This window comes from Aspergillus candidus (genome assembly GCF_002847045.1).
Source record: "Aspergillus candidus strain CBS 102.13 unplaced genomic scaffold BDW47scaffold_16, whole genome shotgun sequence".
In the NCBI taxonomy this organism is placed as follows: domain Eukaryota; kingdom Fungi; phylum Ascomycota; class Eurotiomycetes; order Eurotiales; family Aspergillaceae; genus Aspergillus; species Aspergillus candidus.
Window position 1 is genome coordinate 124,278 of NW_020194021.1, and position 20,482 is coordinate 144,759.

The following is a 20,482-nucleotide window of genomic DNA, read 5'->3' on the forward strand; positions in this document are numbered from 1 at the left end:
AGTGTTGCCTGAGGCAGATTTACATTATATGACCCCGTTCATGCACTTGATATATAGTAATATGTAACTATATAAATATATGAATATTTACTCAATGTGATATCTCTATATAGATCATTTCCAAAGCAATATTTACCATGTCCTATACTATCAACGTGGTCCCCTTAGCCTAGTTGATCATTAGATGTATGTTTGACTTCCACAGTACAGCAACAGCAATAGAAAAAAGATAATATCGAGAATGATTTTATACCCTTCAAACAATCGAACGATCCAAGAAAGCCTATCTGACTTCCAATGTTGCTTACTGTCTATCAACTGAACGTGGTGAAAACCGCTCCAACCGGCTCGATCCCCACGACCGATGACGCACCTCCGATGAGCGGCGCATCTCCAACTCACTCGCCATCTTCTTCCTACAACACTCTCTCATACAACAACCTTCAACATCCAGGTCTTCCCTTCCATTATTCTCCTGCCTACCTCAGAGGCATGCTATTTCCTCGCGTGAGGATCTCCTTCATCCGACTCCGCCACCCTTCGCCCCTCGACTCTCTCCGCGCGGGTTCACCCTCCTCCTCCAGCTACACCACACCCTTCAGCACATCCTCACAATGCCGCGCAACAAGTCGAGAACCGACCCTATATGAGGTCCTCGACGTCCCCATAACAGCCACCACCGCCGAAATCAAAAAGTACCCTTCCCTTCCCCATCCTCCCTTCTCCCTCCCCCTCCCCTCCTCCAAACCAACCCAACTAACACAATAAATCAAAAGACAATTCTACTCCCTCTCCCTCCGCCACCACCCGGACAGAAACCGCACAGACCCGCACGCAACAAACCGCTTCTCCCGCATCTCCTCCGCCTACAGCGTCCTCTCCAACGCCGCCAAGCGCTCCACCTACGACCGCGAACACGGCATCGCCGCCCACCTCGCCTCAACCCACAGCACCGCCCACCCAGGCCAACACCCCATGGGCAGCCACAGCAGCTACGGCGCAAATCTCCACAACCACGGCGGCGGCGGGTCCTACGCTGGTTCCCGCCCAGCTAGCGGGCTCAGTAAACGCCGGGGTGCGTTTCGCGGGCCACCGCCTAGTTTTTACGCTCATGGGGGGTACGGGAATCGTAAACCGCCGCATGGGGCCAGTGCTGGGTTCGCTGGCGCTGGGGCGGGTGCGGCAGGAGGAGGGACGGGGGGGACGGGCAAAACCGGCAGTCGCAGCGACGACGACCACACAGACTTCATCAATCGCAACCCGGTGAATCACTTCAACGCGCGGGGCCACTACCGCACGCAGACGGCGGAGGATAAGCGGAGACAGCAGCGGCAAACGCGCGCGCGGAACGCTGCGATTCGAGAGCACGAGATGGGTAGCTCGGCGGACTTTGCGTTTCGGTTTATTGTTGTTTGTGGGATTTTGGTTGGGGCGGGGGCTTTGGCTGGGTGGCCTGGGGCGAGTGGGAAGCCTGGTGTGGGTGGGAGTGGGAGTGGGAGTGGGAAGTTGGGAGGTGGGGAGAGGAGGGATGGGGGTTTGGCTGGGTAACATGGATGGGTGGATTGTTTTTTTTTTACCTTATTTCTTGTATATCTTTGCGGTGCGCTGCATTTAGGAGTACCTTTACTTACTTTATACACGGCTGCGATAGCGGCTCTGCTTGGTCGAACCATACAGATACAGATCACTACACCGGACTCAAATAACTCAATACCAAACAAAGGAAAGTAGGTTGATGTACAGTTCTCGTCGATAGTTACGATACATGATTAATACGTTGACATCCAGATGGCAATGACACCCACGCGCAACATCCATTCCCAACTGCGCATCTGCCGGCAAGATAGCTAGCTGATCGACTCGGCTATCCGCAGACTACTAATCTAGGCATGGACGAGCACTGCGGGAGTGGCTGGCGGAGGAAGGAAAATTCCTCTAAGCCTCGAAGGTGAAGCTGGCGCCGACCTTGTGGGCGGCCTGGTTGAGGTTCTGGGTGTCGAAGGAGGCACCCAGGCCGAGGGTCACACCAGGGCGCAGGAGGACGTTGTAGCCGAGAGCGGCGACACCACGGTCGTTGATCTTGGCCTGTATTGGAGAGTAACAATTAGTAAAAGCCTCAAGAGTGAAATATCGGTAGAGTGGAGAGGTGCAGATCACATACTTTGGCGAAGGAAGAGGGGTCCAGGCGGTACTTGCTGGCGACCTCGAGGCCGACGGAGTTACCGGACTTGGAGTCCCAGGTGGCCTTGGCACCGGCCTCAACCTGGGGGTTGACACGGTGGTAGTACGAGGCGGAGAATACGCTCAGGTTGCTGCCGGCGGTGATGGCAGCGGTGTACTGGGGAACGCTGTAGCCGACGGCAGCGGAGTACTTGGTGATGGCGGCCTTCTGGACGTCATAACCACCCTCAGCACCGACGAGGAAGCCCTCGTGGCCGAGGACGGCGTCGAAGTTGGCCGAGGGGCCGTTGAGGAGGTCGAAGAAGGCACGGGCGTGCAGGTTGGGCTGCTTGAAGTAGAGGTTCAGCTTAGCGCCCTTGGACTGCTTGGCGGGCTGGTACTGGGTCAGGATCTCAGCTTTGAGGCCCTTGGCGATGTTGTTGTCGAGCTCGAGCTTGGTGTCGAGGGCGTTGGCGGTGGTCCAAGCCTGGGTCAGGGTGAGGCCTGGGCGCGGACAGAATATTAGCCTGACTGAATGCTGGGAAAACCGCGACATGACGAAATATTTGACATGCTTGGACGAGACCCGGGCACATGTGAACATCATCATGGGCCCGGGCTCGCGCACGCTCCTGCTTTTTGGATCGGGTGGTTTGCCTAGGGGGCGTTTGCGTTTTGGGGGATCTTTACCAGTGGGCTGGTCAACATATTTGGCCTCGAGCTGCGCGATCAAAAAGTATTAGTACTGCATCATGTCACTAGACCATTCTCAAGGAGACACCTACAGTGCCAGCGATGGTACCCTCGTGGGCAGACTTGCCCTTCACGTTGAAGGTGACGCCATTGGGGGCCTTGGACTTAACCTCCAAGCTGGCTAGTTATTTTGTCAGCTACACCGAAGAAAACAAACTCCCCAAATCAACCAGGGCATGTCAAGACCAGCACTTACCAGGGTTGGAGTGGTAGAAGTCCTTGTTCAGGAGCTGTGACGCAGAGGATTAGCATGAAAAATCCCTGCCGGACCAGCTCTGCCTTTGGCGCCTCAATTTTGCCAGGACAGACTCAGAGACAGAGAACATACGTCGTTGGCCGCCTTGGCGATATCGGAGAAAGCAGCAGGAGCAGACATGATGAGTGGAGGGGGAGGTGAGAAGACGGTGACGTCGAAAGATTACGTGGGGAAGATAGTGTGTAGAGGTGGAAATTGGGGAGGGAGAGAGAGAAAGCGAGAGAGAACGAGAGGTGAAGTCCGTCGTTGGGTTACCTAAGGCCAAAACAATGGGAACTGCTGGGAAATCATGGCACGGGAATTCCCTCCCCTCCTGATTGGTGGCTGGTCGGTTCCCGGTAAAAGCCGCTAAGTCCCGTGATCTGGCGGCCTTGGGCAGAGATTGCCCGCCGTCGATTCCGTCATCTTTCCCTCCGTGGAGACGATCTGCCGAACGTTGCTTCCGCTATCGATGACAGTCGACAGCTATCTTGTCTAGCTCGTTATGATGCAGCGATTTTCGCCGTCCTGGATATACTCCACCTCTGTGTCTCGGATTTTACGGTGGTCTGAACCTCTTCCTCTCCTACTCCGTACACCCACGTTGGTCGAAGATCGACAGGACCGTTGAATACGATCGTCCACCACGGGGCCCAGGGCCCAACAACCCAACTCGCATGGTCTTCAGATAGAACTTTGATTTATTAAAGGAGCACGCGTCTCATGATCAGTGCGACATCCGAAAAATTGAACAAACAAAGGAGATACTAGAAAAAAACTTGACGCCACAGATCCAAGCTCTTTACGCAGAACTTCACTGTACCCACCCAAGACAAATAGAAGATGCCAGTGCTAGAAGAACAGGAAAGCAGATGCTCGGTGGCCCGCAAGCTCGTCCAATGAAAAATTCACTTTTGACCCCAAACAAGAAACTTTGGTAGATCATCTATGCATGCCTCTATACCCATGATTGCCCAACCGAAAACGCGCAGAGTTTATATACCCAACATCTATTCGACGCTCTTATACTTGGCGTTGTGGGTCGCAATAGCCCTAGAAGAAAACGAACGGGTTAGCAGATGTCCGGACCGACCGTTACACGCGCCATCACTTACCGTCCACTGGGATCGGTCTGCTTCGACCATGTCGGGGTCCAACGCTCAACGGTGCCCGCGCACGAGGCAGGGAAGTGCTCGTCGAACATCGTGCGGTACCAGTACCTAGTCTTCGTCAGTCATCATTCCCACGGATGAACTATCCATGTGCAGAACTTACGCTTCCTTCGTGTCGGGAACGTCGCTACCCCACTCGGCCTTGGGGTTCTTCATCATCTCGTCCGTGACGTGCTCCTCGGCCGCATCCTTCAGACCGTCGATCCAGCTGTAGCCCACGCCGTCGCTGAACTGCTCCTTCTGGCGCCAGAGGATCTTCTCGGGCAGGTACGGCGTGTTGTCCGGCTCGTCGGTGGTGTCGAACGCTTTCCGCAGAACGTACTTCTCAATGCGCTCCTTGGTGATCATCTTATCGGCAGGGTCGATCTTCATGGAGGTCTCGAGGAACTCCTTGTCCAGGAACGGCACACGGGCCTCCAGACCCCAGGCGGAGGTCGACTTGTTCGCGCGGAGGCAGTCCGCCAAGTGCAGGTTCTTGACCCGGCGAACGGTCTCCTTGTGGAACTCTTCCCGGTTGGGGGCAGCGTGGAAGTACAGGTAACCGCCGAAGATCTCGTCGCTTCCCTCACCGCTGAGAACCATCTTGACACCCATGGCCTTGATCTTTCGGCTCAGCAGATACATGGGCGTGGAGGCACGGATGGTGGTCACATCGTACGTCTCGAGGTGGTAGATGACATCGGAAAGAGCGTTGAGACCGTCTTCGACGGTGAAGGTGAAAGCGTGGTGCTTGGTTCCGAGGAAGCGGGCGACTTCGAGGGCGGCCTCGGTATCGGGAGCACCGGGCAGACCGATGGAGAAGGAGTGCAGCTGCTGCAGAGTAGTGACGGTGGACAGCTCGTTGGAGTCATCGATGCCAACCAGATCCGAGACACCGGTCTGGTTCTGAATGGCGGCCTTGGCGGCATCCTGCATGCGCAGGGTCTCGCGCTGGGCGATGGAGGCAACCAGACTGGAGTCCAGGCCACCGGAGAGCAGCACACCGTAAGGGACCTCGGCCATCAGACGCTTGCGCACAGCCTTCTCCAGGGAGTGGCGGAGCGTCAGGTAGTCGACGGGAGTCGAGGGCACGTTGGTGGGGTCCCACCACGAGGGCTGGAAGTACCGGGTCAAGGCACCGGTGTTGGAGTCATAAACATGACCGGGGGGGAAGGCCTCGATCTTGTCGCAAATGGGGTGCAAGGACTTAAGCTCGGAGGCGAAGTAAACGGCACCGGGGGTCTCGCTGGACCAGCCCAGGTAGAAGCTAGTGATACCGATGGGATCACGGGCAGCGATGACGCGGTTCTGCTTGCGGTCGAAAAGAACCCAGGAGAACATGCCATCAAGATGCTTGGGAGCGTCGAGGCCATATTGCATGTACTGGGACGGTCAGTATCCACCATTGTGCAGTGCCCAAAGGCCGAAAAACAAGATTGTCCAGTCTACCCCACATACCAGAGGGATGATCACTTCGCAGTCGGAGTGCGTCTTGAATGTATAGTCGACCTTCAGTTCCTTCCGGAGGATACGGTGGTTATAGATCTCGCCGTTGACGGCCAGAGCGAGCGAGCTATCATCGTTGACGAGGGGCTGGGCACCGGTGTCTAAGATGAATTTTTGATCAGCACGCACATTCAACTCAAGAGGGCTTGGCATAAACCATACCGATACCGACAATGCTCAGACGCTCATGCGCGAGGACTGAATCTCGTCAGCGACGTTCCAATTAGCACGAGAGCCCAATGATCGGCTTACTGGTGTTGTCGGCCATGAAGTTGCCACCTGTGATCATGTCAGAAGCCTGCAAGTATAGTGAGGGGATACCGGCGGTGTTTGTGACTCACTCCAATCGGGACCGCGGTGGCGCACACTGAGGACCACAATTAACGCATACTCGGAGACGGTGAATTCGACAGGATTATACTCACGCCTTGGCCATGCGCAAAGCCGTGGGCTTGAATTTCTGCACATCAGGGTGCCTAGCAAGGTACGAAGTTAGCGGGGGAAGGCGAACGAGAAGACCTCGCGAGACCATTCGCGGGGCAATCAGGGTCCACGAAACAACTAGGGCCAAGAACATACCGGTGACAGGCGAAGATACCACACATGTTGACCACAAAGACCCAAAGACGAAGACAAGAACAAGAGAAGGAAGAGAGAAAATGAGGGGGAAGAATTGGGCACCGTGGTGATGAATTGCGGGATGGGGAAGAGGATTGGCAGAGGGAGAAGACCAGAGAAATGGAATTTTAAATGGACTTTCTTCCCGTTCCGGGCGGGGCGGAACTTCGAGGGGCGATTTCGGTCGCAAAATTTGTCTGAGTCACTTTCCCGAACCTCCGATAAGATAAACTCTGCCCGCGCCCGGATTTCGTGCCTGCTTATTGGTTGGCTGGACTGTATTCTGCAGAGGTCAACTACAGGTACAGAACTTAGTACTATTACTGTCTATAGACCAGAACCCTGCATACAAGGAGTACCGAAGTGGTTTTGTGATTGATTTATGTGTCTCGTAACTAGGGAGTATGGATGTGTATGCTATGCTCAAATTATGTAGATGGATTCATCATGCTAAAGTCACTGTGGCAATATCTCTCGAATCTTCCACAATCCCCAGCTTGGTCCCACTTAAAGCTGTCTATGGAGGGCGCCATGGACACACGCCACATGGAGACGGAAATATCAAGGAAAGCTTGAATACTGAGTAATACCGCCTGCTTTCGGCGCGAAAACAAGATAAACAGGGGGGAAAGAATACGTCAAATGTTTTAAACGCCATTCACTGGCCCATCAATTGGTTAGAAATCGAAGACGCCACGCTGAGGTTTGCTAAAATAAACGAAGAGGGAGATAGGAATCAACAACCAGCCAGCCAGCCAGGAGGATAATATCTAAACAGGCGGGTTATCCTTCACAACCTGCCGCACTTTCTTCTCGTAGGCCGGCTTGTCCCTCTTGAACAGATTGTACGCCTCGGCCTGCGCGGGGGACTCGGGATTCGGGTCGTCCAGCAGATCCTGGATTCCCAGCAGGATCTGCTTGATGGTGATTGCGGGCTTCCATGCTTCTTCCTCGTTCAGGATGGAGAGGCAGACTGTGCCGGAGGGGTAGACGTTGGGGTGGAAGAGCGGGGGGACGAATTTGCCTGTTGTGATGTTAGTCGGTGTTCTCGCTGGGGTATGAGGTGAGGGCGTTCAGCGTAGACGACTCTGCGGCTCGACGAACGCCCTCGGCTCGGGGAGGAGTGCAGCGCATACATTTCGGAGGCTTGGTGGGGTATTCTATGCAGAACAACAGATCAGTCTACCATCCGCGACTAGCAACACGATAGGGAGAGAAAGAAAAGGAAGTGAACTCACCGTCTGGGAAAGTGACTTCCAGCTTGAACAGGCCCCCGTCCCACAGGGTATTGGGTTTACCCGGCACGGCGCACTCCCAGCGCTTGAGGTCCAGCACCCCCTGAGGAGACCGTTGAGGTTTCGCGTAGAAACCAAACGGGTGATCCCGTCGCCACTGCTTCCTGCGCATCTCAATCAGTATTTACCGTTTGGGCGCGATGGTGGGGGAAGGTATCGCAAGGTGGGGTGATTGACCCGAGCGATCCTCAGATTGCATACCTCTCCTCCGCGAGGCGGTTTTGGCATAGAGACATCGTAGTTATAGTAATCAGCTTCTGTCCAGCGACGACAGGAGAAGACGATATCAAAAAGTAGGTGACGGTCGATTTATTCCAGGTCAAGCGGTGCGATAGCTGACGTTACAACGAAGCGGGAAGGAAGAGATCCGAGAGAGGAAGAGAGACGAGAGAGAACAAGGGAATAAGAGGAGAAGAAAGTAGTTGCAGAAACTAAATAGGAGCAGTGAAGAGGCGTCAGTCACTGAAGCTAAGCTGAGGCTGGCCAGCAAGCGAGTGCCACCAGAGTAGGTATCAAACGCAGCGTCCCGAAACAAGTGGCAGCGGAGAGCAGATAATCGCGGTGAAATGGCAATGTTCTCTACCTTGAGTGACCAGCAGGAGGGTCCTAGCGCCCAGATGCCAGAGAAAGAGCCCCTAAATGTACAAAGACAGCGATGAAGCTGAAGATGAGAGAGATGCAAGGTGAATATTGAAAGAATGGACCTGACGCAGGCGGTTCGATGCCCCACAGCCAATGGTCAATCAGCGCCACCGGAGATAGATCCCGTCACGTGATGGCCGCCTGCTCGTCATACGTGCATGATCTTCAGTATAGCCTCGTTGTTACAGGCATGCCGGTAATCCTTTGTGGTTTTTGATTCACATTCTTGAGGATAAAGAAGTGCAATCAGCCAGAATCGCTTCCATCTTGTAGAAAGGAAAGCGCGGTACGCCGTCTCCAGAAACAGATGCAATGCATAATGGAACAAAGGGCAATTGTCCAGGATTGTGAACGACAACAATGGCCCATTGAATCTCTTTCATATATCAGAAGCATTGAGGAATATGAATACATTACTTTAGGGGAAGGGATATAAATTTCACAAGTCGTGTGTATTAGAAACATCATACGCCCACCATTCCTCCCTCGACAGGAAGCCGACTACAAGCGACTCTGAATCCCTCCGCATCAGCATAGACAACCCCCGGAAAGTCCTCAGATCGACAAGACAAAAGCAATGTGCCAAGAAGTCACCTGGTATTACACCCTCTGTGAGCATCTCAACCCGCTCTACTACTTCCACGTTCCCTGCGCGAAGGCTATCCGGCACGGGTACAATTGCGATCCAACGCCTTTATACATTCCCCTCTTCGGTGCATGCAGCGGGTGTCGTGGAGATACATGCCCCATCAGAAAAGCGATGGGAAAAGAATATAAGAGACGATTATTAGACACCGGTGATGCCACAGAGTACGAGGGCGATGTCAGTACTCTGGAATCGGATGTCGACTCAGGAAGCGATACCACACTCGACGGGTTGGAGTTGTTTGACCGGCTTACTTTTTGATGATAAGAGCCGACACAGTTGTCTCAGCGAAACAAACCATCAAATATGCATCTTTCAGTGTTGCTCAATACGGGGAAATCATTAAAGCGGAAAAGTGGAAGGCCTCGGTATATTGGGGTTCATGTCAATTCATTGTAGTTCATAAACCTAGAAAGTTTTTATTTTCACTATCAGTGAGCCTCTGCTCGCTTTAATCCTCGTATACGCCTTCTTCGAATTTCTGCGTATCAAAGAAACGAGCCGTGATCGTATTGCCGTTGAACACCCGCCCTTCCAGAGCGTTGACGGCCTAAATTGTCGCTATTAGATGCAAGGATACCAGAAGGGGAAATTAATAGAACTTACCCGTAAAGCTGATAGCTGGTTGACGAACTTGACGAACACAGGTACCGGGGGCCCCGAACCACGAGAGATAAAGACACGCTCAACGTTTCCATACTACCCGAGTTAGAAATGAAAAGTAGCGGAATGTTTGATTGACGTACCTTCTCCGAGCATTCCTCCCCAATCTCTTGCATCAATCCCCCGTCGTGATCTCCCTCCAGTTCGGCATCCACATCCATTCCGTCGAGCATGCCTTTCAGGACAATCACTTCGCTCATTGCGCCGAACTTGCTCCCTTCCTCTTGTTTCTTTTTACTGCCAATGATCTTGCCCCGCCCAGCAGGTGTAGCAAAGCCACCACCTTCCGAGTCGGGTCGCTTCTTCTGCTTGTCCACTTTGACCTGTAATGGATTGACGATACCCGATCCCGTTGCGCCCAAGCCTGATCCTTTGGTCCAGCCATACTTCGAAAGGAGTCGCTCGGCGAACCCCTTCTGCCCCGGTCGCAGAGAGCGTTGGTCGTCTTGCCCAGGCTCTTCCTCGGCTGGCGCTTCCTTGGCAAATACCTCTTCCAGCTCCGCCTCGGAGGCAGGAATATCTTCCGGAGGCGGAGGCAGAGTGTAACGAACTGGGGCTCGAGAGATGGTCGCAGAGGCTGGCTGCATCGCTTCCATAGGCCGGTTTGGAGGTGGAGGGGGAGCAACGGGTGCTGTCGTCGGCTGAGCTCCGGGCATTTGTAGGCGCCTTCGGAAGGCATCCTCCCCGGAAGGGTCATCCGGGACGACGGACTGCGGCTCAGGCGGAACATAATCAGACACTGGCGCATCCTCGACGGTGGCATCATGCGGCTCATATGGCGGCGAATCCCTAGGCGGCGGAGGTGGAATGTCGTTAAGGTTTGGCGGCGGTGCGAAGCTTGGCGGCGGTGCGAAGCTGGGCGGCGGTGCGAATCGGCCTGTTCAAATATTAATTAGTATATAGCGGCGCCCACGCGAAGCATGGCATTACGAACGGTTCATGGGTCGGTCGCCATCATCGGAGTACGAGTCCCTACTTGGGGACCGCACCATGCGATGAGCGTACAGACGGTCCTTCCAATCGCGCACCTCGTTCATCTGCTCATCGCTATGTCTATATTCCTCAAAGACATTCGGTCGAGACGGATCGTAGATGTCGTCCCAGTTCTGATAAACAGCTTCCGAGTCCTTGTTCTTCTTGCGCTTCTTGCGCCCGCCCCGCTGTCGTTTGGGGCCCGCATAAAACCCATCGTAATCGTCCTCCTCCGTAGCCGCCCAATCCGCCAGAGTACTCTTGGCGGCTGCCGCCGCAACGGACGTCGGAGTCGCTTTCGGTAATGGCGGTTTCGGTTTTGGTTTCTGCGCGGACAGCTGTGGTCGCTTTGTAGGTTGAAATCGGAGAGAAGCTGGAACCCGCCAACCCACCAGACCCAAGTGAGTAATCAGATCGCCAAGTCAAGACAGTAGGGTATAAAGGGTCGTTTCAAGGGTTTGAGCTCTACCGGTAGGAAGTTGCTGCTTTTTGGCAGCGGAATCATCGGGCTGCGACTCGCCTTCGGAGGACTGTTTGAAGACGACGGGGGCGCGGGAGATGGTGCCGGGGGATGGATCTGGATTTGAATCCAGCAAGTTGGCGTAGAGAGAAAGCATCCCGCCGGGTTTAGACTGATTTGAGTCCGACATAATGAAAGTGTCCACCGACTGGACAAGATTAGAGGATGATGGAAGAAGAGGTGCGGAAGTATGGCCGTGATATTACGGACAGATGTTTGTTGTGTTTGACTTGTTTGGTGGCCGCATTTGATTGTGCACTTAGTCAGTTGTACATATAATTATACTCCCTGGTACTCCGTATATTACTCCGGATTAGCGGTAGCCTACGAAGTAAGTTCTAACTAACTACCACTAACTGGTAACAGTTACCTAACTCTCGCACGAGTCTCCACTGCAAAAGAAGAAGACTCCAACGGACGCCTCCGATGTGGAGCCCAGACGATAATGGGCGTGCGGAGAAGTCGGTGTCCCTTCCCTTAAGTTAGTCATCCCAAATGACGAAGCGATGACTGATGGACTCGATATATAACATAGCTCGGAGTCTGTTTTTATGTCTGCCTAAGTTTGATATGACCGTATGGTTATAAGTTACTATTTCGTCTATTAGCCAGCCATCACCTGTTCAGTTGTCTCATACAGCTCTCATCTCACCATGGCGACTCTAGCCCGTTCGTTCTCATCCGACAGCTCCGATGTCGCTATCCTGGTACCCAATCGCCCAGCACCGCTGTCCGTCTTGTACCAGCAGCTTCATACCCATGTCGCCGAGTTCCAAGCCAAGCTCGCTAAGCTAGGGGTAGGACATGGGGCGGCGGTGTCGATTGCCCTGGTCAATTCGTACGAGTTCATCGTGTCATTCTTGGCTGCGTCCTGGCAGCGCGCGATCGCCGCCCCACTCAACCCAGCCTACAAGCAGGATGAATTCGAGTTCTACATCGACGACCTCAGTTCCACCCTGGTCTTGATCCCGCAGGGCGCTTACGCGCAGGATGGACCGGCTGTCCGTGCGGGTCGCAAGTACCAGGCGGCCATCGCCGAGTGCTACTGGAATGGCACCGAGATGGTCCTGGATGTCAAGGAGCAGGGGAAGCTTGCCGGGGCCCGTCCGGGGCAGGTTGAACAGGCGCAGCCTGATGATATCGCTCTTGTTTTGCATACGAGCGGCACGACTGGTCGTCCCAAAGCGGTTTGTGCCCTGTTCCGTCACAGTTCCTCTGGAGTTGACATGCTAACAGCCATGGTATAGGTGCCTCTCACGCACAAGAACCTCACCACGACCATGAGTATGTAATACCTTGCAGACTCCAGACGACGGGGCTGAACGACTTTCTAACGCAAAATCCAGAGAACATCCAAGCGACATACCAGCTCACCCCGAAGGACCGTACGTACCTGGTCATGCCTCTCTTCCACGTGCACGGGCTGCTGGCGGCCTTCCTGGCGCCCCTCTACTCCGGCGGATCGGTGGTCGTGCCGCCTAAGTTCTCCGCGCATGAGTTCTGGGCCGACTTCATCAACTACAAAGCGAACTGGTACTCGGCCGTGCCGACAATCCACCAAATCCTACTGAAAACCCCACTGCCGACTCCCCTCCCCTCCATCCGATTCATCCGGTCGTGCTCGTCCCCGCTCTCCCCGCAGACCTTCAAAGAGCTCGAAAAGACGCTGAACGCGCCCGTCCTAGAGGCATACGCGATGACAGAAGCCGCCCACCAAATGACCAGCAACCCGCTCCCACCAGCGAAGCGCCAACCAGGCAGCGTGGGCATCGGGCAGGGCGTAGAAGTGCGCATCCTCGACCAAGAAGGCAAAGAGGTTGCGCAAGGCAGCGAAGCCGAGATCTGCGTGCGCGGCGAAAACGTCACGAAGGGGTATCTGAACAACCCGTCCGCGAACGCGTCGTCGTTCACGCGGGACGGGTTCTTCCGCACAGGCGACCAGGGCAAGAAGGACGCCGACGGGTACGTGATCATCACGGGGCGCATCAAGGAGCTCATCAACAAGGGCGGCGAGAAGATCAGCCCTATCGAGCTGGACAACACCCTGCTGCATCATCCGAAGGTGGGCGAGGCTGTGTGCTTCGCTATCCCGGACGAAGGCCACTACGGTGAGGATATTGGCGCTGCGGTCGTCCTTAAGGCGGGTGGCGGTGCTACTGAGGAGGAGTTGAAGGCTTGGGTGGCGAGTAAGCTGGCCAAGTTCAAGACTCCCAAGAAGGTGTGTTTCTCGTGTCTCTTGATTAAAGACGCACTATGCTAATTGACGCAGGTCTGGATCGTGTCGCAGATCCCCAAGACGGCGACGGGCAAGATCCAACGGCGAAAGGTGGCTGAGGCTATGCTGAAGCCGAAGGCGAAGCTGTAGTCATATATACACACATATATGTGTATCTTATACGAATATATTGTGGCACAGAACACCACTCGGCTACAAAAGATATCTAGACGCTTCTGAGCTCTGTGGGTACCCTTTGATAGCCATCTTATATCTAGAATTAGAGAATATTATATAAGAGGAAAGGCCCTGTATATACGCCAAGTTAGGTCCTAAAACATCTTCCAAATTAATCTGTCTTTGGGTGCCAAGCTAGCCTCAGCATAATTCCTCTTGTCATAATGTGGAGGCCACCCTAATTTTGCAAGGAGACTTCGCCGGCTATAGATTCTGCACCAAAAAGCGGATCTAGGGCGATGACCTGAAACGAGACGGAAAAGGCTGAATCAATCGCGGGGGAGTCTCCAAAACGAGGCATCTCCGCATTGGAACGCGTGCTTAGACTTTAACACTACGGGTGCGAAGAAAATATGGCGGACCAGGTCCGGAGACAGACGCGAGACCCATTTCATATGGTGTGCGTGCAAGGTATCATTTGGTCTGCGATGCTCTCTTGTACCGATCCAATGCCCGATCTCGGCTTTCTGAATGCTTCACAATCGGCTTGGGATACCCATTTTTCCTTGCAGTTTCGCCTGCGCCTCGCTCATACGGCTCATGGATTGCTGATCCCTGGACGTCGCGTAGTTCCGGTACCCAGCGCCGGATGTACTCGCCGTCGGCATCAAACCGTTCACTCTGGCGAGACGGGTTGAAGATACGGAAATATGGCTGCGGATCAACGCCTGTGCTGGAGCCAAACCCCCATCCCCCGTGGTTGGACGCAAAGTCCCCATCGATCAAGTTCTCCATGAAATATCGTTCCCCGCGGCGCCAATCAATCAGGAGGTCCTTCGATAAGAAGGAAGACACGACCATGCGAGTACGGTTGTGCATCCAGGCGTCCTGTTTCAGCTGTCGCATTGCTGCGTCGACGATGGGAAATCCCGTCTTGCCCCCACACCAGGCGTTGAACTGATCCTTGTTGTATTCCCACTCGACATTGGTGAACTCGGGCTTGAAACATTTGTTCATGCTGGAAACAAATGATACGTGTCAGCGTGGACCTTGTAAAGGTTTTCTTATGAGGCATCCTACCATATAAAAGGCCAATGGACAAGCACATGTCGATAAAAGTCCCGCCATGCAACCTCACTGATCCATGAAACATACCCGGGCTCTTTGCGATCCAGTTGATTCCCGTTGGCCTGTCTCGCCATAGATACCGCAGTTCTGGCACTCAATGCACCGGAGGCAAAGTATGGACTAAGTACAGAGGTATGCTGTCCAGTCGGAAAATTCCGCATATTGTCGTATGACTTTGCTTTCTTTTCCAGGAACTCCTCAAGACGGCGGAGAGCTTCATGCTCACCGGCCGGGTATAACTTGTGAAGATGCGACTTCTCTTCCTCGGACAGCCTCTTATTGGTGGGTGGCGCAGGTACCTGGCTGTCGAACAGATCTCCAAAATGCTTTCGGGCATTTCCAGGATTAGACCCCGGCTCTTCCACGGTCTCCAGATACTCGGGGTTCTCTTTCAAAAAGGCTAGCCACGTGCGATACCACGGGCTGTACACAGCGTACTGCTTTCCTTGTTGACTGCTGAGGGAACCTGGCGTTACGACGCAAGTATCGTGGGCCGCTTCAAATTTGATGCCGTTGTCCACACAGAGTCGCACCAACCTGGCATCTCGCCGCAGTTCATCGACTTCGTACTCGATATTCGCGAACAGATGATTGGCGCCCCACCGTTCACACAGATCAAGGATGCGACTTGGGATTTCTTTGCGCCTGTCCTGCGTCTCCATGTACAGCGGAATATCAAGCTCACCTAGGTCCCGCTTCAACTGTTCCAATGTCCGGAGCGTAAGATCGACGCGAGCTGGACTGGTAAGATGAGCCGTGAAATCTTCCGGCGAGAGAATGTACAGGCAGATGAGCGGGATCTTGTTATCTCGCGCCACCTCGTAGGCCATGCGCAAGGCCCGATTGTCATGTAGTCGTAGGTCCGACTTGAACCAATGTACCACGGCATTATTGGGTCGAATCGACTGCCTCGCGTCCATTGTTGCTTCATAAGCCTTCTGCAGAGTCTCAATTGGACGCTCTAGTGACCCATTATTGTAGGCTTCGCAGCGCTCGTTACTCATTTCCGGTGGATAGAAATCGCGAAGGACAATGCCGAAGTCTTCGGCTTGTTGGAAATTGGGATGCGGTTCCGTCAAATCAAGTCTGCCTCGCTTGCTCGCGTGCGAGGCACCATTGGTGCCTGCATCCTTTGAGGTGCTGGATGTCCTGCGTTTCGTTGGCGGCATCGCGGAAAGGCTATATCGACTGAAAAATACTGTAGCTGAGAGTGGGTAATTGGCAAGGTGTCCCCTTATCTTCATTGTATTCCTTTTATACTCGCAAATGCAGGCGAGGGGCTGGATGGACTATCGGTCAGATCGAAAGATCGAGGAGCAGATGCTGCCCTGACGTCATTACCGATCCAGCGTTCCAGTACATTTGGTTTGTTTCTCGATCCGTGAGGATTCATTCAGGCTGGTGGCATCACAGTTGGTTTGGTTGACATGCTCTCTAGCATTCTATCTCCAGCAATTGACATTGTTATATGCAGTAGAATGACATGGCAGCTACTGAAATGGTCTAGGTGATGAACGAAGTGAAGTAATGTTTTGCAGAGAAGACATGGTCAATGGATGTACTTTACGGCAATCTTTTTGACCGCCCTTCCCGATCAACTTCGTGTACTGGAACCACCGCAGTATATTGAGGGCTTCAACAATCCCCAGTGGTTTTTAAGAGATTCCACAATTATTTACCGCTGATCACAGTGGCCAAAAGTTTGAAACCTGGTTTTGACCGTCTTGACCACGCTAGGCTACTTCAGGCCATATCCAAAGCGTATTCAAGTACATACACCAAAGACAGAGGTTCCTTCACTGCAAGATTCTCCACTTTCTTCTTTAGGATCCTTTGTTTATACTGAGTATAATATAATTGTTTAGTGACTGTGATAGTATTTTGTAGATAATATATAAATAAGGTATTAATATTCTTTAAAGCTTATAAAGAGCTGGCTAAGTCTTTTTATTGTTGATTAAAGCTTCCTTAAACTATAATTAAAAACTACTAATTTAGAGTTATGAAGACATAAGATTATCTTATTATATGTACGGAGTATATATATTTTTTTTTCAGTTTAATTCTTCTATTTCTTTAGAAGAAAGAAACGTCAAAATACAAATGATAATCAAATGTATGGGAAAGGTTTGCAAACGCCGCAGATCAGCTGGCCGTTTATCCGATTGCCAGTCACTGCTTCTTCCACAATCTATAGGTGATCTGTAGCATCTTCTACTATTTAATATGCTCTCATTATGCCATAGTCTTTGTAAATTCTGAATAATTTCTTCGAATCCTAAGAGATATCTGACAAGCCAGCTAGAAACAATATGAGTGCGCCATGGCCGTAGTTTTGATAAAATCTAAGCCCTACCTTGGGTATCCTTCCATTCATCATGTAATCGTGAAAACGCCATCCCTGTCCATTCCAATTCCCGATACCTCCAACGCGCCGTAGTCCAAAAACGACAAAACAAAACGTACATACAATGTGTCAGCCGACCTACTGCGAAGTGCCGGTAGGGGCGCGTGGCTTCCCAAAATACCACTGGGCAAACATCTTGAGAGTAGCCTCATCCTTGGTGCGAAGATCATACAGTTTGGTGGGGCGAACCACAAGAGTATGACCTTCCAGGTAAGCTTCGATCACGCGGGCATGCTGGGGCCCCACTAAGGAAAAGACCATCATCTAGGGCGGTAGATTAGACGTGAGGTTCTATTATTCGAATGGAAAGGAGCTACTCACTGGCGCAACCATATGGTCGATGAACCGGGCCCATCTCAGGTGGGCTTTCATCAGACGTAGAATGGGCAGCAGTTCACCTTGGAGGATGTGGCCATCATTGGCGTTCAGATTGTTGTATATTGTAGCCTTGAGATGTGCATAGGGCCCTTCTGTGACCCGTTCGATGTCGTAGAATCCAAACTCCGGGTACTCGATCCGGAAGAGGTCCCTTTCCTTATACACAGGAGACCAAATCAGCCTATTATTGGGTCAGAATGATGAGGAAAGCCTGCAAAGGGAGATATTATCCTACTGGACCGGAGACCATACGACTTCGCCGCCCGCGGGCTTGGTGCTGAAGGAATAGTGGGAGAGATAACTAGACCAGTAGATGTCGATTGCTTGCGTGCAGGTCTTTGGATCTCTGCATTCTTCTGAAATTGAATCATGGGCAAGATATTCCTGCTCGTACTCCTGGTCATATTGGTCGTCAGGTGTCGGCAGGAGATTCCCATCCAAAGGGGTAAAAAAAGCAGGTCGATCTTTTGAGTTCTCATTCAGGACCATGGGCAAAAACCGAATTTGACCGATCTCAGCTGAGTCTATTTCAATTTGATGGTCCGGTTCCAGCCCTTTGATGTGCTTCTCCAGGCTACGCATGGCCCTGCGCATTTCCTTTCGCTTGGGACATTCAAGAGGGACCGACATCGTGGATCCAATGGGCCAAAGTGATGAGAAAGAGGAAAAGGTTGTTTAGTTGTCCACTATTGTAAGAGTTGCTCAAAAGACGGATGGCTTGGAAGAGAGGAAAGAGGTTGTGTAGTTGTTTCGTTTGGTTGTGTTTTGTTTCTATTTTGCCGCCAGAGTCCAGGGCGGTGATGGTGATCTACTGTACTTGTTGCGGGGTGACAGCGGGTCCAACCAACACTAGTCACTCCACCTAACTACTACTATATGATTCCACTGTGAATCCCCCAGATCTGAGGACAAAGATCAATGGTTACATCCAATTACAATGAAGTCCTTGCCGCCAGTCTCCTCTCAAAAGTACCTTAGCCATGTGCAGGTCACTGCTTCCCTCCACTCCAACCGAACTGGCGCTTTTCCAAGACAGTTGATTGCTGGAACATCCCAGGGATGCTGCACTCGGCGCATCACCTACATTTGAGGTTATCCAAAGGACAGTGAATGTCTCTTCTACTATGCCAAGCTCTAGACTTTTTGGTCTTGAGCCAGGTAGACTAGTTTCTATCTTTCTACTCTCTGCTTATCCAAACCTCCCACCACAATAATAAAGGCGCTGACTACCCAGCCGCTGGCGTTGGACACTTCTTTCCATCTTAACTTTCATGTTTGTGGAACAACGCGCCCTAATCCCCATTGTGACCCATTGATCGAGAAACAAGTGGATTCTATATCCTCGCAGAATGACAGATCTACCTTCCAAGTTGCCCGATAATTACAGGACGTGGCAGGATGCAGTCAAGGCGCACAACCTTGTTGGCAAGACAGTGCACACGGCTGAGCTTGTGTCGGCTTCCAAAATAGAATTCAAGCAATTTTTGCTTTTGCGTGTTCTTTGGGATCCCCGTATCGGAGATCAACTGACCGACTTGCCACTAGCCCTGAAAAAATATCATGCCCAGGCCAAGGAAATGCTCGCTACATCTCAATCCTGGGCGGACTATTGCAGTGGCATCAAGAACGGCGAAACACCAGAGGGCAGCTTTTCAATTGCCAGACATTATCAAATCAAAGCGGCTACCGGTGGGGAGAATATGCGACCGGACAGCTTCGATACCCCGGTTGCCATGCGCACCCGCAGCCACACGACGAGAAATCTGGCGGAAGCATTGAGGGAGTTCCATATCGACAGGACGCCATCCAAGAATCCCATCCCAGTGCCCCAAACGCCCAATCTTGAGGAATCGTCTGACGATGAATCTGTTGTGATAAGCCCGCCCCCGTCAGCTCCGACACCAGCGATCCTGGTTCCTCAAGATCTGCACAAGTTGATGTTTCCAGCTACCAAGGACGAGCAAATTGTCAATGCTGCTCTCGTCGTTTTCCTGAACGCGTTGACAATTCACTCCCCCATTATCAAACGCTGTGACTGGAGCCTGCACAGATACTCCTTCCTTTCCGAATTTGATGTAGCCAAATTCGTATCCAGGACCGATGGGTATCTTGATGACAGCAGGGGTAACCCTTATGCTCTGATCGAAGTCAAACCCATTATCAGAGGGGTCACCAGTCAAAGCCAGATTCAAATGCAAGAAGGTTCACAGATGGCCAGCTGGATCAAACATGATATTGACGCACCTCTGGAAAAGCTGTTGGTTTTCCCCTCCCACCTCCCGTCTGTTCTCTTACTGATGGGACTTGGACTTAGGCGAGCTCTGATTTCCCAAGATCGGCATGAAATCTTCATCACCATTGCGGAGTACGACAGCGGTTACGTAACTTATCTCCGAAAGAAGCCCCTCAATAACGAACCCCTGTCGTTCTTGACCATGCGTCAGTATGGCCCTTGGAACACTACGCACGCTGGGCACATGAAGAAGCTGGGGCCAATTCTGCTTGCACTCACCCTCTACGCCGAAGATGAGGTGCGGAAGACCGAAGCATCTTTATCTGACTAAATGGATACTCATTTAGTAGATTGATTGACTGGAGTTTCTTTAGTAGCTGTGAGCTTGGAAAGGCGGGGTGAATTGTTTCTTCTGTTTGTCCTTCTATTTGTCATCTCCACTGTCTTTGCTTGTTCTTCAAGTTAGGACGTGTGTTTTATTAAGACCACCCAGTCCCTCGAGACCAATTGCCCAAATCATCAGAGTAGATACCATATTCGGTGACGCATGTAGAACTCTGATGGAGACTAATGGGGTCCCACGTAGTGCCATCAAAATAAGATGTACCTTAGGGCAACCAACACTACATAATGAGGTACCTTTAACCAAGTTAATTCTTGAAGGCAGAATATATCTCCGGGGGACCGGCAAATCCGAAGTGATACAACAGAAATCAACACAGTAGCAGGATTATAATCAAAAGAAGAACATGTATTCGCTCGACTGTATCCCATATACCAACA

General features: G+C 52.3%; 9 protein-coding genes across 9 annotated transcripts; 3 read left to right on the forward strand and 6 right to left on the reverse strand.

The window, feature by feature from the left end:
- Positions 1-430: 430 nt before the first annotated feature.
- BDW47DRAFT_131076 (DnaJ domain protein) lies at positions 431-1,548 on the forward strand (the record flags this gene model as incomplete). Its single annotated transcript, XM_024817238.1, has 2 exons — positions 431-695; positions 777-1,548. Exons 1-2 carry the CDS (start codon positions 493-495, stop codon positions 1,546-1,548), a joined length of 975 nt encoding a protein of 324 aa, XP_024672962.1. The 5' UTR covers positions 431-492.
- A 100-nt stretch (positions 1,549-1,648) lies between these two features.
- On the reverse strand, positions 1,649-3,408 carry BDW47DRAFT_103990 (porin). The gene is made up of 6 exons (XM_024812214.1): positions 3,242-3,408; positions 3,110-3,143; positions 2,946-3,034; positions 2,851-2,881; positions 2,162-2,664; positions 1,649-2,085 (listed from the first exon to the last, which is right to left on the reverse strand). Exons 1-6 carry the CDS (start codon positions 3,287-3,289, stop codon positions 1,936-1,938), a joined length of 855 nt encoding a protein of 284 aa, XP_024672963.1. The 5' UTR covers positions 3,290-3,408; the 3' UTR covers positions 1,649-1,935.
- A 108-nt stretch (positions 3,409-3,516) lies between these two features.
- On the reverse strand, positions 3,517-6,533 carry BDW47DRAFT_103995 (asparagine synthetase B). Its single transcript, XM_024812215.1, has 9 exons — positions 6,385-6,533; positions 6,231-6,281; positions 6,147-6,172; positions 6,058-6,084; positions 5,968-6,003; positions 5,758-5,906; positions 4,424-5,682; positions 4,264-4,368; positions 3,517-4,201 (listed from the first exon to the last, which is right to left on the reverse strand). The coding sequence occupies exons 1-9, from the start codon at positions 6,408-6,410 to the stop codon at positions 4,159-4,161; spliced, it is 1,722 nt and encodes a 573-aa protein (XP_024672964.1). The 5' UTR covers positions 6,411-6,533; the 3' UTR covers positions 3,517-4,158.
- A 329-nt stretch (positions 6,534-6,862) lies between these two features.
- Positions 6,863-8,414, reverse strand: BDW47DRAFT_103996 (E2 SUMO-conjugating protein UBC9). The gene is made up of 5 exons (XM_024812216.1): positions 8,302-8,414; positions 7,920-8,149; positions 7,662-7,822; positions 7,560-7,583; positions 6,863-7,447 (listed from the first exon to the last, which is right to left on the reverse strand). Exons 2-5 carry the CDS (start codon positions 7,952-7,954, stop codon positions 7,194-7,196), a joined length of 474 nt encoding a protein of 157 aa, XP_024672965.1. The 5' UTR covers positions 7,955-8,149; positions 8,302-8,414; the 3' UTR covers positions 6,863-7,193.
- Positions 8,415-9,348: 934 nt separating this feature from the next.
- On the reverse strand, positions 9,349-11,333 carry BDW47DRAFT_103999 (putative G-patch DNA repair protein (Drt111)). The gene is made up of 5 exons (XM_024812217.1): positions 11,111-11,333; positions 10,604-11,014; positions 9,753-10,546; positions 9,613-9,705; positions 9,349-9,556 (listed from the first exon to the last, which is right to left on the reverse strand). Exons 1-5 carry the CDS (start codon positions 11,289-11,291, stop codon positions 9,458-9,460), a joined length of 1,578 nt encoding a protein of 525 aa, XP_024672966.1. The 5' UTR covers positions 11,292-11,333; the 3' UTR covers positions 9,349-9,457.
- Positions 11,334-11,731: 398 nt separating this feature from the next.
- BDW47DRAFT_18339 (acyl--CoA ligase) lies at positions 11,732-13,704 on the forward strand. Its single transcript, XM_024818396.1, has 4 exons — positions 11,732-12,348; positions 12,409-12,445; positions 12,508-13,379; positions 13,431-13,704. The coding sequence occupies exons 1-4, from the start codon at positions 11,815-11,817 to the stop codon at positions 13,524-13,526; spliced, it is 1,539 nt and encodes a 512-aa protein (XP_024672967.1). The 5' UTR covers positions 11,732-11,814; the 3' UTR covers positions 13,527-13,704.
- A 323-nt stretch (positions 13,705-14,027) lies between these two features.
- BDW47DRAFT_116874 (deoxyribodipyrimidine photo-lyase PHR1) lies at positions 14,028-15,850 on the reverse strand (the record flags this gene model as incomplete). The annotated part of the gene is made up of 2 exons (XM_024814996.1): positions 14,028-14,571; positions 14,634-15,850. 2 exons carry the CDS (start codon positions 15,848-15,850, stop codon positions 14,028-14,030), a joined length of 1,761 nt encoding a protein of 586 aa, XP_024672968.1.
- Positions 15,851-17,032: 1,182 nt separating this feature from the next.
- BDW47DRAFT_18342 (uncharacterized protein) lies at positions 17,033-18,191 on the reverse strand. The gene is made up of 3 exons (XM_024818397.1): positions 17,702-18,191; positions 17,410-17,647; positions 17,033-17,352 (listed from the first exon to the last, which is right to left on the reverse strand). Exons 1-3 carry the CDS (start codon positions 18,094-18,096, stop codon positions 17,167-17,169), a joined length of 819 nt encoding a protein of 272 aa, XP_024672969.1. The 5' UTR covers positions 18,097-18,191; the 3' UTR covers positions 17,033-17,166.
- A 215-nt stretch (positions 18,192-18,406) lies between these two features.
- BDW47DRAFT_18344 (uncharacterized protein) lies at positions 18,407-20,159 on the forward strand. Its single transcript, XM_024818398.1, has 2 exons — positions 18,407-19,723; positions 19,781-20,159. The coding sequence occupies exons 1-2, from the start codon at positions 18,816-18,818 to the stop codon at positions 20,028-20,030; spliced, it is 1,158 nt and encodes a 385-aa protein (XP_024672970.1). The 5' UTR covers positions 18,407-18,815; the 3' UTR covers positions 20,031-20,159.
- Positions 20,160-20,482: the final 323 nt, after the last annotated feature.